The sequence below is a fragment of the Amblyomma mixtum genome, chromosome 2 (assembly GCF_055824585.1).
Source record: "Amblyomma mixtum isolate Tamu chromosome 2, ASM5582458v1, whole genome shotgun sequence".
Lineage (NCBI taxonomy): Eukaryota > Metazoa > Arthropoda > Arachnida > Ixodida > Ixodidae > Amblyomma > Amblyomma mixtum.
Window position 1 is genome coordinate 147436321 of NC_143013.1, and position 18290 is coordinate 147454610.

The following is an 18290-nucleotide window of genomic DNA, read 5'->3' on the forward strand; positions in this document are numbered from 1 at the left end:
CTAGCGGGTATTAAATGGGATGTCATAGGTCTTAGTGAGTGTAGGACTGATGGGATTTCAACAGCTCTAAAGGGTGGCCACGTACTATGCTACCGTAGATTAGCGGCCAGAGAAGAACTAGGAATGGGATTCCTAATAACTGGGATATAGCCGGCAAAACAGAGGCATTCTTTAATATTAACGACAGGGTTACACTTATCCTCATTAAGCTTAATAAAAGGTACTAACTGAATGTAATACAGATCTACGCACTTACATCCAGCCACGACAACCAGATCGTCGAAAGCTTCTATGAGGACGTGGAATCGGCAAAGAGCAATGCAAAAACAAAGTACACTGTACTTCAGGTGACTTCAGTATCAAGGTAGGCTAGAAGCTGGCTGGAGACCAGTCACTGGGCGACTGGACATCCGTGAAAGGGTCGCAGGAAGAGGGCTGTGCTGAATCTGTAGAGTGTATCATGAACTTCAGGGAATTGCTTGCAGATAGAGATGTTTATTTATTGCCAAAGATGACATAGTTTCCTTTTCACCCGCATACGGTGTTCCTGCACACCTGAAATCAAAGTGAGAACAATAAATATAAATTCGTCCTATATAGTTTGGACAAGGTCACAGCATGTGAAATTTCAATTCATTTTTCATGCTACTGCTTGAGAGGATTTCTGTTTCGTATTGTCTCATACGCGAACAGAGCGCTCGTCACATGGCTAGGAATGGAATGAACTGGGATGCACTTTTATATAGTTGTAAAACCTAACGCGAAACAAAATTTATCTTTTGCCTCGCAGTGACAATTGGACATAGGTGATAGGTGACTGGCTACCCATAAACTCTGCTCACATTTTCAAAGCGGCCGACGCAATATCGGACACCATCAGTAATGTAATTGTTTACTATGTCCACTCTCCATTTTGGTAGGACGAGTTTCTTACTAAAGGGCAATAAATGTATACGCGGGCTCATGGCGATAAGCGCGTCACGAGCAGGCGCGAGAGGGCACCGGCAAATGAGAAGGCTAGCGTGGGCGCGCCTTTCAGGAGACGCGTGCACGCTCACACTATCACGTGCCGGCAGGCTAGTGACGGCTGGATTCTTGCCAGTCGTTGTTACCATGACTGCCATCTCCCAGTAGAGCAATATGCTCCCGGGAAAGGAGGTTGCGCTGGGGCTCCTTCCGTGTTTTGTTGAGTAACCGAAGTGTTTGAAGTGAAGAGAGGATGGCTTGTCGCGGAAACTAAGGTAAGCGGAGAGAGCAGGGAGAAATGTAAACTGCAGCTGTGATAGTGTTAGAGTGTCAGGAATGGTCGGAAAGCACATTTCACGATGTGACATTTCTTGTGAGTACTCGGAGAAAACCCGGTTGCGTTGGCTTTACTTCCTCAGAAATTATAATAAAGCCGCTGATTAGAGACCTCTGCTGCGATACCGTGGCGACTTCGACGTCACCGAGTGTAACTGAATTTTGCTTGCGCTATCGCAAAAGCGGCGTCAATTTTTGTAACGAGAGCTACAGTACCTGCAGTCTCGCCCTTTCGCTGTGGGCCTTCCGCGCCACTTGTGCGCATGCGCGAGGAACCGAGTGACGTTACCGCGCGCCGTGCCGCTCGCCTCCGACCGAGAGAGAGAGTGCGCATGCCCAACACGCAGCTGGCGCGCCGTGCTGTACTGCGCATGCGCGGCAAGCGGCGGAAAAGGGTCACGGGCCAAGGCTCCCTTAGCACTCATGTGAAGGATAGGGTAGACTTGGACTTCGTCAGTGATCCCAGAACGCAGACCACCCAATGGGGCTCAACCATCGATTTGGCATACCAAAGACTAACCGTCAAGTCACAGTACTGAGTCGGAACCATCGAGACGGCCGCGTGCTACTTTACGGATCACCGGGCCGTATTTCTGGCAGCCAATGAACTTGAATAACTCGTGCCGCCTTCGCCACATGTCTCGTCTTTAATGTCGAACACGTAGCCATGACGATAAGCAAAACAACTAGACGTAACCAGGGATATACCGTACCTCTCGCTACGTATATTATCACGCTATTACGTATATTATTATCGCTACGTATATTATGGCATAGCTGAGCGAAGCGACTGCCAATTATTTAACTGTAGGAGAAACAAATTTGAGTCGAAATTAATAATTATGCCTAAACACGCGTCCTTAGCAAGCAGTATAACTCTGAAGCCTATAAGCCACAAAACGTCGCATTTTTGCTTTGGTCGTTTAAGGGTTTCTCCAGCTAAGTTATTTGAATCGCTACTTCAATATATTTGGGGCCATTGCCGGTTTTGTGTGGACAATATTCGGAACACACTCGCCTTGCATAATTGCATGTCTCCGTGCTTCACAACAAGGCATTGCTTCAACTCGTATCACAAGGGTTCTAATTGCCTAATTTTTCTTGTGCAGTGTGGTTTTTAATTTATTCTAGAAACTTCTGACATCCAAAAGGGCATTTTTTATTGTTTTTTCTGTACGCTGTGCAGGAATATTCGTTCACTTTTTTAATGGACGAAAACTCTTTCATACTTCCCTAAAATTGCCAGCTTTCATCAGGTAGCGTTTCATTTTTGAGGCCTACGCATTGACAAGTTTCTATAGCTGTACTTTGGGAACATATCTTAAATAGGTGTTGCCGAACTTGAAATTTAGATTTTTTTCTTAGGCTGAACCCAAAAGGCACAGAATACGCTGTATTAGTCTTAAAGCGTCTATATTAGTCATAGCTTGGGTCTCAGCAGACTTCTGGACGACGCTTTTCGGTACTTGTCTACAAGACATCTTAACCTGGACATTTCAAAGCTGCATTTTGGAAGCATTTTTAGGTCTTAAGCTACGCAAGTCATTTAAAAGTCAGCTTGCGAAAGTTGTCTTCCTGACAGTCTGCTTAACAAGTCAGGAGAGCTTCCTCACAAGACCTTTTAGGGCTTTAGCTACACGGTGGCATTCGCAGTAGCAGCACAATAGGCAGGCTTAAACACGAGAAACGTACAGAGTGTCGTGGCCATAAGAAACATGGCAAGAGAAAAAATATCAGTTCACATTTCCCCTACACGCACACGCTTGCAATACTGCCTGTGGCAGGAATATTTGAACGCCCCTGGCATGCTCTTCTGATCTGTGTGCCATATGCGTGACAGCATAAGGTCCCTGTCCACTAAGCACCAATGCTTCTACTAGTAAAATATAAAGCATCCTTTCAGACGGACAAACACCCTTAACACGTCTCAGCCAGCCCCTGAGACAGTCACTGAATAAGACGTCTTGCAGATTGTTTGCAAGTTACTTCCAGACGTCTTCAAACATCTTGTAGCGAGACAGTCACTGAATAAGACGTCTTGCAGATTGTTTGCAAGTTATTTCCAGACGTCTTCAAACATCTTGTAGCCATCTCCTAGCTATTGTTTCATTTTTTTTAGCTACAAGACGTTTTTTAAAGGTGCACTGAAGAGGAATCTGAACTTGTCTTATTGCCGCGGGAACTCGATCAACACGTTCCGAGTTTTCTTAGAAACTGCGATTTACTGCCCTGTGTGGCCGATTTCCCCAATTAAATCGAATTAACGTCCGGCTCCCGCCTTTTTTTTTTAATTCTGCCTAGTACGGTGGGCGGAGTCGACCAACGCGTTGAGCGCCTTTCACCCAGTCCCGTGGCGGCTTGCCGCTCTGCCATCGGCGGAGTAATACGTAGTAGTCCGTAGTAGGAAATAGTCCGCGCGTATTTTTATTTCTTCGGGCTTATTTTGCGGCTATATTATCTGCGAATGAAACTATTTATTCATGGAAACCTAAAAAACAAAATAAAGCGAAAGCAAAGCCTCCACGGGACTGGGTGAAAGGCGCTCCACGCGTTGGTCGACTCCGCCCACCGTACGAGGCAGAATTCAAAAAAAAGGCGGGAGCCGGACGTTAATTCGTTTTAATTGGGGAAATCGGCCACACAGGGCAATAAGTCACTGTTTCTAAGAATGCTCAGAACGTGTAGATCGAGTTCCCGCGGCAAAAGGACATGTTCAGAATCCTCTTCAGTGCACCTTTAAGCCTTTAGGCACACATCTCAGAAACAAATTTTTTGATGACTACAAAGGGCTCGCTTGACTGTCTACAACAGCAAAACATGCATGACAATCAGAAGTCCCAACTTATTTTCGGCTGTACACAAAAGTGCTCCCTAGCCGCTCTATGACCCCGGCACATCTCAAAGACACAAAAATCTAAAATGTGCTAAAACATCTAAATCTATAGCAGATGTGCATGCGAGAAATTTTTAAGCCAAAAATAAAACATATTTCCTAGGCTCATACAAGACGCCTATATTAGAGCCTTCAGTGTAGAATGCGTGCGCATTCCCATTATATAGCTTCTACTGTTGAGTTTACTTTTGCTGCTCTTTTAGGAATCAAAACTGAACTCGCCGCCGTAGTGGTCCAGTGGTCATGGCTCTCGGCTGCTGGCCCGAAAGACACGGGCTCGATCCCGGCCACGGAGGTCGCATTTCGATGGAGGTGAAGTGCTAGAGGCCCGTGTATTGTGTGCGATGTCAGTGCACGTTAAAGAACCCCAGGGGGTCGAAATTGCCTGGAGCCCTCCATTACGGCGTCCCTCATAGCCTTAGTTGCTTTGGGACGTTAAACTCTATAAAAACCAAAACCAAGACTTTGAACTAAGTTAGAATAGCACTGAAACGAGACTAAGTCGTAAGAATAAAAAAACAGCCACAAAAAAATTCACGTAATTTTGTTGATCTGCAATTCTGCACGCGGGAATTGTGGAGGCCATTAAGGTGGGGTATGTAAGGATGAGCGAAGGTTTCTGGTAGAGGTGAATGCAGGCTTATGCTTATATTGATGTTCCATGTCCCTGTGTGATGGTTCTATGGCAGTCTTTCTTATTTAGTGCATCCTCAACAAAGCTCGGCCAGGTATGGCGACAAGATGAATTGCTAACAGGCAGTTTTAGTTTCACCTACGTAGAAGTTTCACGTACGTAGAGTTCTTACGGGTGACCAGTGCGCATGCGCAAAACGCAAAGGGTCTGCGTGAGCCTCACGGGCGTACGTTATAATCGGATTTTTATGTTACTGTTCTTGCGTTCCTAGCTTACGTAGCGTTTACAACATGGCAGCGCCCTGCCCACCCACTTCACAGCGATAGCATCTTCATCGCTACTCCCTCTACGATATTTCGTGCTCTAAACTTTTGTATTCGCCTTCAATTTCCCTATTCTTACCATCGCATAAAGTTTCAAGTGACAAAAACTTTTGTTTTTAATATAGAAAGGCGATTTGTCAACTGTTATGCCTCACGAACTGGCTTAGATTGGCTCCTATTGAAGCAGAGTCCCTACAGCAGTGTCTGCATCTGTTAGTAGATGACGCTAGGAACAACGCGCGGCGTGAGTCGCATATGTGTAACTATACGGGTTTCAAACGACATGCGCGTAGGCTGCGTAGACGTCTCATCTTTGTGTACGGGAACTATGGACGTACGTGAAGCTAGAAGTGTCTAATCTTGGCCAGACGCCTTATAGCCGTGTTGATGACGGATTGACGCTCATATTTCTGCAGTCTGATATTTCGACAAGATATCTTCCAAGACGACTTCCAGGCTTTTCAAAAAGTGGATGACATCTTGTAGCTGTGTTCTAGATCACTGCAAGATGTCGAGAAATATCCGTTCAGTCTGCGAGATATTTTTTGAAGACGTCTGATAAGTTTTTACTGTCTCAAGGGCTAGTTGAGACGTGTATGTTTTGTTCATCGTGGCCAGACGCCGTATAGTTGTCCAGTAGACCGGCTGGTGAGCAGAAAAGGCGTTTGTAGACACTTGGAAGCAGTTAGAGATCTCTAAAGGTTTTTTGCAAGAAGTCTTGCAGCTTAAAAAAGTAGGTGCGTTAGTTGAGCTAGAAGATGGCTACAATGTGTATAAAGATATCTAGAAATGTCTTGCACATTTTGTCAAAACATCTTGTAAATGTTCAGCAACTTTCTCGGGCGCCAGTTACGATGTCTATGAGAGGGCATGTTTATCTTGGCGAGACGCCTTATAGACGCCCTATAAAGTTTGGTGTTGAGTTGGTATTACTGGATTCGTTATTTATCCTTCTTTATAGAGATTTCGGTTTAAATATATACAACAATTTTCATTCATTCCTTCATTAGGTGACAAGTTTCCAGATTACGTATAATGCATCTATTTCTATACTGCAAGACATCAATTTAGCTTTGTTTTGATGTGTTGCATGGTACTATAAATGTTCCAGTTTTCACTGAGAAAATGCGTAAATGCACATTACATCTACACATGTGACAGAGCTGTACACGGAAACATTTATGCGCTGTGTGCGATGTGCTGTATGAATAAGATTGTCCACTCTGAGTGGGAACACGTCAGGCGTGGCCGCGCTCTTTGAAGCGCCACTGCGTTCGACACGTAGCGCATCAAAGTGAAGTGACAGATGACGCGAACCATCACCTTTAGGTCCATGTCCGCTGCGCCACTTTGTTGCGATGAGCGGCCGTGCTATACGCAGTGGCGCGCCAAAGAGAGGGCTGGCGCGCCCACGTGTTCGCGGTAAAAGTGGACGACGCTGTACATAGCGCGCCAAATCATGGATTTTGTGGCAGTGCTGGTTGAGGCCACCTATATTTTTGTTGGAAGTAGTGGCACTGCATTTTTTTTGTATTTACGCTATGCAATAAATTTCAATACAACAGTAGGAGTCATGATCTCTGACTGCGGATGCCAGCCTATCTTCGAATCACACCCGGAAACGGTACGCACAATCCAAGCCGCGTCCGAACTTTTTTTGAACAGCTCATTATTCTGCCTTTACAAAACGATTGATTACTAAATATCTACTCTCCAATCATTTTCGCTACACTTAAAGCCCTGCGCTCAACTGAGTCCTTGTGCTCGTTGTTGCCACGGTCCTCCTGGCGTGCACGTATCAGGAGGATGTGGACGCATCGGCGCTCTGATTCCAACGTGGTGGTGTGAAGCACTTCCATTTGCATTCTCCAGAAATGTGCTAGTATTTGCTTCCTCTTGCCGAAACCACCTGAAAACAGCGCCTTTGCAGACCGAGACTTCGTGTAATCAGGGTTGTATTTTACTTCTTGTTTCTTGACAAGTTAGTTCGCACAGTGAGGATTGCTTTTGATTACCTAACAGAGTTCCACGCTCATTAGTATTTTGGAGAGCTTTCTTTACATCAAGTTAAAGTACCTGAATTTAAAACATTCCGCGGGCATACTTTGCATTGCTCGTTATGGCATACATGACATATATGCTTCTGCTTTCTAATCAACTATCTTTTAAAAATTATTACCTTATTAGGCTCCAACTGATAAACACCACAAATTATTAAAAAAAACGTCCCCCGCGCTCCTTGGTTTCGGTTGCGGTTGGCTTGCCTCATGTATGTCGTAACAAGCCCCTCTTTTCCTTTCCTTCTTCTGCCTTTTAATGGTGTTGACAAGTTGTGTTGTGTAATGGTGTTGACAATGGTGTTGACATATGCAGAGCGAGGCTGCATTGTGATATTGCTGAAATTTGGCGCGAATGTTGAACACCGGTGATAGAGCGTACAGCACCACAAACAACTATCCTTGCCTTTAGGACATCTGTTCGATGTGCCTATGTGATATGCAAACCAACGTAATGGCGTCATCGGCATGAGCGTAGCTCTTCGACTGCGAGAACGCGACAAGAACGGGCGTTACAATCATGTCACGCCCGTTATAGGCACCTGGCCTATAATTTTGCCTAGAGCTCGGGTCAGTCATATTTCATGTCATTTTCTACAGCCAGAGCGATTGGTCTACCACGGAAATCAAAAAGGTGGCTGAGGTTGTGCGATTTTTTTTCGGCTATGAAATCAGCCTTTCGTTCGATTAGCACGTAAAGAAATTTTGGTTTTGACGTCAGTAACGTGCAGATGAGAAGCTGTGAAATCTCTAACTGGGTTCACTTCGTCGTGTCATTCTTGACTTAATCTTGAATAGAGCGGGAAATGTGTACCGTGCCTTTTCAATAACGATTTAGTACGAAGTTAACGCTCCTAAGAGCCTCCCCGCTTAGGCAGCCGCTACTGTTCTGGGTCCTGCGGGAGTGCGTCCTAAAATTCAATAGTAAGGCCAGCCACACTAGCGCACGAATAAGCACTCACAAAGTGGCCTTGTTGTTGTCGTTACTTTTCAGTTCTCATTGTTCTTTTTTTTCAAGAAAAAAAACTCGGCTACGCATTTGCGGTATTTCACGAAGATATGGCGGCCGAGGAGCCGTGCTGTAGAAAGCCGCAGCAGCGGCATGCAATTCCTAAATAATGCGTTTTTGCATACTTAAGCCTAGATATCGGCGAGGCTCATTACTGCGCTTCAGTGCGAGCTCTGGCGCCCGCCTATGACATCACTACCAGTGGCTCATCACGCATTGTTGCAAAGCAGCGTGCAACGCGTGTCGTGTTTTGTTTTTATTTTTTCCACTTTGAACAGGTAAGATCGCGCGAAACTGGTTTCATTTATCTGAATTCTTGTACCCCTTTTGATGCTGTTCATTTTGTTCATGTGTTTATCGCACTGCCCCCTCATGGAAGAGGCCTAGACTGAGGCCGGCTTTATCTTGTAAATGAATAGATACTCGAGAGAACTATGCTCTCAACCAGTGTATTGATCCAGCGAACTAGAACTCTCAAACTATTTTGCGCTTTCTTCTAAAATCCTTTCTTTGGTGTTTTCTCGGACAATGACCCATCATCCGCAAGCACGGTCTCGGCCACCCTTCGGCCCAGCTATTTAAACGAAGAGCTCAAGGCACACATTTTCAAGATAATTTTTGAGGGAGGAAGACTTCGTGAGGCATTTGGCTCAAATGTTACTTACTTGGAAAAGGAATAAAAGCATCAGCCAGGAAGACCAATTTCTTACCCTGAATGATATTTCAAACTCCAACACAGTTTTGCTTTGCAGAAACAACATAGGTTACTTTAACGCATGAACTCATTCAAGCAAGATGACTTTCAGCAGATGAACTCAACATATACAGTATCTGCAGAAATTTGTTATTATTGAAAAAAAAAAACGGTATAAAACACGTACCATGCTTGGACTCGACCTGTTGCAGGGTGTTCCGTCGAGCGCAGTCCTGATCGCGTAATCTGGCTGTCCATTTTGCTTCCAGCCTATCTGGCAGCGAAACTTACATTTTGAAAGATCAGAATCCCACTGTAAGTGAAAGAAAAAAACTGCAGTCATTCCATTCCAAACAAACTTATCGAAATGATATTGATTTATGATTTATTATTATTGATATGACTACAATAGATGTTTGTGCCCACCGAGGCATTTAAGCTAACCTTAGCACTAATTACACTTCGAGAAAAATCCTTGTGCTCGTAGGCTCAAATGTGAGAATTTACCGTGATGCTCATCTAACACATGACCACGATAGCACTCTAACCCGAATAGCGTCTTGGATTCGTTGACAGCTCTGTTGGTACTTTCGGGGGTAACTTAGATCTATAGCTGGCTTCGCAACAAAATATAGAGTGTGGTTGCAAAACTCTCCAACAAACACATCTTTGAATTCACCTTCAGAGGACAATGACCTCTTATCTTCAATGGGTTGCTTGTTTCCTTTGCAAAAATATTAAGAGTGAATCTAGATTTCAATAGATATTGAGATGGCGCACAAATAACCTGTTTTTTATTTCGCAGTTGCAGACGACAGCTCATCTATAAAAGTCCATTTGCACCAAATTTCTTCCATAGCGCAGTTCAACGGAGTGCAGCTTCATTCACATCGTGCGCGCTTAGAAATAATAGCCAGCAATTTCTCCCAATTTTCAGCTCCCTCTTTCACACATTTTGGAACAAAACGCCTGACGTATACGAGCAGATGCTGCTTCCGCTCCGCAGCACGAGATGCGCCCAACTTAGAAGTGACCCTTGGCTCTGAGATAATCATTGCGGAATGCATCGACGGCTGGATATTTGTTGCAGCTTTTTTTTTGCACCAGCGTGCAGACCGATAGGAGTCCGTGCTCATTGAGAAGTCCTAGAAGAAGCCGGATTATTCGAGGTTGGTTGTCCCTCTGACCAAGTTGAGTGACCTCACCAGTACTTGTTCCTGGGCTTTCCCCGCACCTCCACCAGAAGCCTCTGTGCGCTGACAACACAGTAAACAGAGGAGCATTTTGACGTGAAAAAGCCTTTAAACAAAGAGATGAACGAACCGGCGGCTTGCGGTGTAACCAAGAAGCGGGCTCGGTGGTCGTCGAGAGGCATCCTCTGTTTTTCGACGCGCTCTTTTGAAATCCAGCATAGAACATACGAGGTAAGCGCGCGTAGAAAAAAAAGTGAATGCAATCAACACCGCGGTAGTAAAAGCACGTGATTGAGTTTTGGACAGAACTGTGCACCTTCTCGCCCTATAAACAACGTGATCAAATCCTGGAGATAAACTCCATGTGCCAACGGTGGTAAACAAAAACACGAAAGTAACGATGACAGATAAAAAGAAAGAGTGCTTCGCGCCAGTATAAAGGGTTCCGCATTTTCAGAACCCTCACATGACCTTCGTGCTCACTAGAATGGAGGGGAAGAGTAGGGTGCCTGTGAAAACAACATGTACGCTATCTTGCCGACTGCAGGAGCGTGATAGCGCGCGTCTGGCTTCTGTAATTGGCCCAGTGTCGATTGCGGTTGGCGCTCGCAAGCTGTGCTGTTTCTATGGCTGGTTGCCCGTGTTACAGCTCTGGGCCCATTTTACAACCTTGCATGCACGCACATTATGCGCTAACCAGAGCGCTGCCGACGCGAGGCTCTCGGTATCTTGAAGAGGGGGTTTACTAAAAACGTGAGCATACTTGTTTGATGAAAGGTAGAGTACTGCGATGTCGAAAATACTGCGAGAATTAGAAACTGTCGCTCTCGACTCTCTAGACAGAGTGACTGCTAGGCATCCGGTGCCCGTGTGACCGTTTCCATTCATAAACCTTTTTGAGCTCTCTTCTATAAAGTAGTCGTAGGCGGGGAGAGATGCAATCGAGCGAAAAGTTTTGATAGTCGCGTACATGATTTTCGCTTACGCTTATGGGGGTTTAACGTCCCAAAGCGACTCAGACTACGAGGGACGTATATGTATTTGATTTCCAGCTACATTCTCAATTCCTGAGGGTCATATTCAACCGTCACTTTCTCTTCATATCCCATGCCAATTTTTGGGGGCTTAAAGTCGGAATTCCTCTCTTTGCGCTTCACTTGCCTCTTAGCAATGCACAGTTTTCTGCCGCAGCCTAGTTATCGCCATCAGTCTCCTGATAGAGGCTGAAGTGCTGACAAGGAAGTCGAGACATTTCTGACGAATCAAAACCGCTCGCAAGAGGCGAGCGACAGTGCGGTGCCAAAAAGAGCGAAGGAAAAATAAAAGTAAACTATTTGGCAGTCTATAAATAGTAGGGAAAAATACAGCGGCCACAGTTGCACTTCCTTGTTGCCATGATGCCCCATGTTTTGCCAGCCACTCGGCGGTGCGCTGAAAGAGCATCTTCGCCATGCAACACAGAGTGCGACCCAGTAAACGCAAATAGACGACACGGATACGATAGCGTTGATTTATTTAAAATATTGTAGCAAAAACGCTAATTTAATTCGCATAGCCACGACAGAAGGAAATAAAGGCATTAAAGCCGGAAATGACAGAACCTCTACGGAATTTTTATTACGGCTCAATGCCATTTGACGCGGGTCGAACAGGAACCTAATGTTGCTTTGGGGCTGAACTGAAACCCGATTGCGACAAGCAGGAACGCCAACCGCAGCTGGAAATACACCCTTTCACCACCGTGGTCGCTAGCACCAACGTCTCAATCAACCCTCCCCGCGTCGCTCTTCGTTATCCACCGCTTGCAATTTATTTTTCCTCGCTGAGAACAGTATTCATTGCGTATGAAACCACTGCCCTCGATCAATAAGAGCCATTATGATTGCACGGTTGAATGTTTTACACAGCGATTTTGGCAGAGGTTTTCGCAGGGCGCGATGCATGTCTTAGTAAGCGTTCTCACCGTTGAATTCGCGAATACCCTTCGACTCAATCTTCTGAATTATGAAATCATAATGTGTGTCTGAGCGTAGTGCGATATGAAACGGCAGCATTGAAGACTGCGGCTGGTCGCTATTATCCGTGGTCGTCGCCAACGCAGGGACGTGAAGAGGTTAGCCGGAGAGGCCTTCGTAAAGCGATACCTTGAAATGTAATTCTGGTTCACTGCAGAAATTGAGTGATTTGAGCCCGTTGTTCAGCCGTCGCTTCAAAACGCGGTTTTCTGCGTTAGCATCGTACTCACTAGAGACGTTTCTCATTAATGAGAAAAGTCTCGAATGAATGCGCATTTCTTTTTCCAAAATCTCACTTATAGCGCTTCTGTTACGGTACAAACTGGTTATCTGAAAATGATGCACAGAGAAACGCTCACCTTTATATACGTGACATTCCGCTTTCCTCGGAAGTACAATGCGCAGTACTGCGTTCCGTTTATTAATGCTCCTGGCAGCTTTCCAGTGGCATTGGGGAAGAAAGCGATGTGTTTTGACCAATCAAATTCTAAACAGTAGGCGTCCAATGACCTGTTTAAAAGAACATAACGTGACGGTGTGCAAAATGTACAAACCCAATTATAGTTGTCTAGAGTACTCGAGCGGTGCTTAGTGTAGAAAAAAATTTAACGCACACTTAAGTCACCTTCACAGCAGCAGCATGTAGCGTTAGGGTCCGTACGGTCGCTTGGGGGTCCCCAGGCGCACCCTTTCACAGACTCCACCACGCTTGTTACCATCACATACTGTTTTATTACATATCATCCATATTAATTGGTTGCTCTAATTAGTTACCCTAAGTAACTAAATGTGCTTCTAATGCAATTCGCCTACTTTGCGGTGTGAGGCGCTTGTACAGTGGCCTTCATTTATTTCACTGAGCGATCGTTCCTCAGTGGTATTATGTTGGCAGAAAAAAAGTTCCTCAGGGTTAATGAGGTAACGTTCCTACCTCGCGACCCAAAGGACAGCCGTTCGATTCCGCTTGACCGCCTTTTTTTTTTATTCAAACAGTTTTAATGCGTCGCAACCCTCTCGACCAATCATGATTTTACAGTCACGTCGACCCCCAAGCCGCATTTCCAGCGGTACGGAACCTTTAATCCTTTTCCCTTATTAAGCGACATTTTAAAGCAGCTGTTGGCGTTGCGGGGTAATACTGGTGCATGGGAGTCGATATTACTTGAAAACCACGCCCGAACAAGCGCCTTGCCTTTAGTAAAGCAGCTACAATAGCATTTTAGTTTGTTCAGTTAGTCCACAACGCACCACTCGAGCACTCTAGACAAGTGTGACAAGGTCGTTAACTGACTTAAGCAGCAATTCTGTGGCATAAAACATTGCCTTTGCTAAGAGGCTATTGCGTACTAGTGGCGCAAAAACCTTTGAAGTTGTAGTCGCCGATGTAATGAACTAATTTTGATGGGGAAAATGTATTACTGGATATTTTCTGCTGAATGGTAAATCGTTCGAAATTATTCTGGACCTTTTGCGCTACGGCAGGGCCCTTAACCCAGGCGAAGAATTACAGTCAAGCATTCAGTAACTTTATAAATTGCAATTCCATTCTTTATCCCTTCATTATGCCAGTGATTGCAAAAGTTACGTTTACACAGGAGTTTGATATATGGTGCAACAACATAGTTTCAGGTGCCCGCTATCACAAATTTCCCTGGTGTTTTTTTTGCAGAAGTTCTCCAACTCACCCCATAAACGAGTCGATTTCGTTCTTGCTGCAGTTAGAGAATAAGAAGTTGTTCTTTCCTCCCGCACGAGGGCTCATTAGGTATCCGTCTTTGTCTGAACAAGAGCTTGATGTGCCGTAACCATCGTGGTCTGAACCGAGCCTGCGCAGAGAATCATAGGGGATTTTTTTATTTCTTTGGGGTAGACAAAACAAATTTTTCGTCACAAAAATATCATGCAGTAAACAGTTGTCAAGACAGGGAACAGGTGGGCATAGGGCATGCGGACAACAGCTTTGAGCTGTAGAAGGACGGCAGATTGGGCGAGTTGGTGTTGCATGGTTCAGCGCCGTGTGTGCCTTCCCCTCTTTTTGGTCCCGTTGTCTCGCGCTGTTTGAATTTCGTTGTCAACAGCTTTGAAACCCAACATTTCAATAGGCAAATTTTTTTAAAAAAAAGGCTTGCAGTGGCTTCCAGAGAGAAGTGAGCATCTACGGTCGGTGACATCACGATTGTCTTGGGTTAAACTTCCTCTTTTTCAGACGCAGAAATGCAGACGTCTCTGATAATGTTGGTAAATTGTTAAATTGGTTTTTGAGGAAAGGAAATGGCGCAGTATCTCTCTCGCATATCTCGGCGGACACCTGAATTACGCCGTAAGGGAAGGGAGGAAGGTGGGAGCGAAAGAAGAGAGAGAGAAAGAGGTGCCGTCGAGGAGGTCTCGGAATAATTTCGACTCCCTGGGGATCTTTAACGTGCACTGACATCGCACAGCACACGGGCGCCTCTTGCGTTTTGCCTCCATCGAAACGCGGCCTCCATGGTCGGGTTCAAACCCGGGTGCTCCGGCTCGGTAGACGAGCGCCTTACCACTGAGCCACCGGGGCGGGTAAGTCTCTGATAGCCAGCTTGCAATTTCGCGAATAGTCAGAAGTAACGACCGGAATCCTTGAATGAACAGACCGTCTCACAGGTACATCCAGGAATGACAATGATTTGACACCGTAGTGGCTATGGTGCGAGCAGCGCCGGTATATGAGATCACTGCCACCGAGTCAGTAAGTTGAACGACAGATATGCCACTGAACCTGGCTGACAACAAAGAAACACTTTTGAGTAAGGAGATTTTATGTACATGAGCCAATGTTGGCTGTAATGAAAACTGGTCTTATGTGCTAAGTTGTTCAAAGAGTACAAGTTGTTCCGTATCACATCATTACATGTCTGCTCTATTATTTTCTATTCATTGAATCTGAGTATGTCCCAATTGTTCTTTCTCTTTCCTTAAACGCTTCTCTCCCTTTTGCGACTGATGTTCAAAAACAGAACAAAAATTCACTAATGACCTACGCAGCACTCGCGGTCATTTTTTCTCCCATACGTTCCAATTCTTTAGCCCTTTCTTAATCTAAAAAATGTTAACTTATCTGCCGAACACGGAGAAATGCATTTGAAACGGAATTTCAATCCCATGCGCTTCGTCACCACTGGGCCAGCCAGTGTATGAAGCCATTAGATCAAGCACTCTCCTAAGAATACGTTGGTGGCGGCACTAGTTAAAGTGCGAAGGGCAGCGCCTATGCCTTGATTTTGCTGCCCTGTCTGGCCAGTTTCACCAGGAAAATCTGAGGTCAAATGTCAGAAGTCCACCGCAGCCGCTGAGAATTCCATTCGTTACTTTTTTGGGAATGACGAAAGAAAATTGCTTCAGCCGCGCATGAAAGGTGACAAGTAGTTTAAAGGCAGAAAATTAAAACGTGTTGTCACTAATGTTAACGAATCAGGCTGGTTGGTGCACATACGGCACTTCTGGCAGCGCTGCAATCAAAATGGATACTGATAGAAGCAGACAGCTACAAGCGCTTTTGGGACACTGTTGCGCTGAATAACACTGAAGAAAGGGCCCGTTGAACTAGAAATGAAGTCATAAGAGTTGATAATCGGGAAACTGGCGCACACACGTCATTTCCGGAAGTTCTGCAATGAACCCGGAGTCTGAGAAAGACCGACGAGGAGGAGCCCGAATGTGTTCTAATGAAAACCGCAATCTCAGCTAAGGAACTGCGTTCACCGTTCTTGATATTTCTCACGAAGAGGATTACGCCATCCGATTTTCGAGGCGGTTTTTTCTATGGCTGTGGCTAGAGTTCCGTCCAGACGGAACTGCATGTAGCGATGGGTTCCGTCCAGACGGAACTGCATCTGACATCATACAGTTCCGTCCAGCATTATCCGCCACAAGAGTTATGTCAAGACGGAATTAAAGCTGGCGTTAGGGATTGGGAAACCAGTTTGCTTGCAGACTTTTGCATGTCCATTTAAAAAAGTGGAAATCCTGTTCCGTCAAAAGTGTGACACGATATTCTGCTGCATCATTTTATTTTCCAAGTAGTCAGTGAGAAATGGCAATAGTACGAACTTTGGCTTGGGTTTGTTGGTGCGTTTGCATAATGCTTGCTGTCCGTTTGTGTACGTCCTAGTCTTTTTCTCGCTACGTCATCTTGCAGCACAAACAGCGACATGGCTTCATATCACTTCGCGAAGAGTTTCTGCACTCTGCATCTAACAGTGTCATTTTCCCGATCCTGCATGCATGCACGGAAGTTATACCTTCGAGGATGTAACTAAACGCAGTACGTGGACAGATATTTTGGTGCCGTATACATGCGTAGAGAGACCATCTGGATACAGCTTTGTCAAATGGCTATTCTCGAGGCAAAGAAATGCTTTATGTGGGTAGAAATCACCCATTTTGTATAGTATGGACAGTACGGATATTAGAAAGTTTTAGTTCTACGTACGTAGAGCATCCACGCACGTAAACGTGAGTAGTCTACGTAGCGTACGCTCGTGTCGCTTCGTACCTTCCTCCATGCTTCGTACAGTTTTAGCTACACGTACGGGACGCAAACTGTGTATCTGCCATATAACCTAAAAAAATGCGCTAGCATGTTGTGGCGCGCCATATAGTACAGATAAAGAAAACTAATTTTGTTTAGTAACCACCGCGCGCTCGATTCAGGTGGCCGTGGTTTAGTCGAGCTGCTTGGAGCGTAGCCAGGCCAAGCCACAGTGCGGGCGGTAAATACTTTCCCCCTTTCTTCTGACAAACGTTGAGCGATTTCATTCGATCGAACTGTATGTTGCATGTTATCTTCAAAGGGATTGCGTTCCTTCTCGCCCCGCAGCATATTTAAATCATCGCTTTTCGAGAAGCGAAGGCGCGTTGGTGTCCCACCCAAGTTGACGACGTGTGCGTATGGAGCCAAAACGTGCACCATTTTGCTTTTCCCGCTAACTGTGCCGAGGGTCTCGCGATATCCCGCGAGGTTTTGAGCTTCGCGTGGTCTCGTGAGACCGTCGGCACACTCGTTGCTATGGCGACCACAAACGCTTCTCCGTCAGGCTTAGGAGCTGCTGAAACGGATTTCTATCTGGGAAACAAAAGCTAGTTCTCACCTAAAACTTCATGCGAGAGCAAGAATGGACCAACTGAAGGCAATTACAAGCAGTTTACAGCACGATACCACGTCGAGGGATTAGCGACGAAGCTGTTATCGGCGTGAAGCGGGCGGGCAGGGCGCCGCCATCTTGCCAACGCCACCTATGCAAGCAACGTGAAGACCGCAACGCGAAGATCCGAATCTCACGTCGTCCGTGCGACTTCACGTTCTGCGCATGCGCACCAGTAACCCGTAAGCGCTCTGCGTACGTGAAGCTTCTACGTACGTGAAACTAAAACTGTCTATTGTAGGGACGGAACTCTAGCTGCAGTAAATGTTCCGTCTGGACGGAACTGCAGCAGCAGCAAATGTTCCGTCTGGACGGAACGCTAGACACTCCGTTTTTTCTATAAGTGCACATCTCTTAGAGGTTTTACATATCAATGCATTGAAGAATGTGGCCCAGAACGAGTCACGAGAGAATACACAATGTGGCCAAATATGGCAATTTTTTCCCAGAAAGAGTCATCAAAGAATACACAACGTGGCCAAATATGACAATTTTGCGTCATTACCGTTATTTTTGGCTTAACCGTGCTCCATACTAGACAAATACCTCTCTCATTTCCATCGAATTCACCGTTCTCTGCTCGCAGCGGACACCTCGTACCGAAGATTTCATAACCTCGTCAGCACAGCTGACACTCTGCCTTGCCCTGCTATACGTGCATCTCTTGTTATCCGTTTGTTTACTCTGGGAACCTTTGGTTAACTTCACTTGCATTACATGCACATTTTTTCCTAATTTAGACCAGGATATCGTTAAATTGCGATTGTCCCCCGACCCGCTATACTCTCTTCCTGCCTCTTCCGTTTCGCTTAGCACTTCCAATACTTCGGTACGCTGCCTTAGGTATATTTTGAAGTTTTTTCGTTAGCCTCCATGTTTTCATTCCATAGGTGATTCAAGGAAGATAAAACTATTGTATATTTTCCTCTTGGGAGTTACTATTAGGTTTCGTCTCACGACCTTAGAGTACTTGCTAAAGACATTTAATTCAAT

The 18290-nt window shown here is 45.4% G+C and overlaps 1 protein-coding gene across 1 annotated transcript in view; it reads right to left on the reverse strand.

The window, feature by feature from the left end:
* Positions 1-479: 479 nt before the first annotated feature.
* The window catches only part of LOC149361207 (venom metalloproteinase antarease-like TtrivMP_A), a 69832-nt gene continuing 52021 nt past the window's right edge, over positions 480-18290 (reverse strand). Inside the window, exons 12-15 of the mRNA XM_089568019.1 lie at positions 13806-13946; positions 12480-12630; positions 9100-9225; positions 480-555 (exon numbers count right to left, since the gene is read on the reverse strand). Coding sequence (XP_089424145.1) covers positions 529-555; positions 9100-9225; positions 12480-12630; positions 13806-13946 — 445 coding nt within the window. The 3' untranslated portion in view covers positions 480-528. The remainder of the gene's footprint in view (positions 556-9099; positions 9226-12479; positions 12631-13805; positions 13947-18290) is intronic.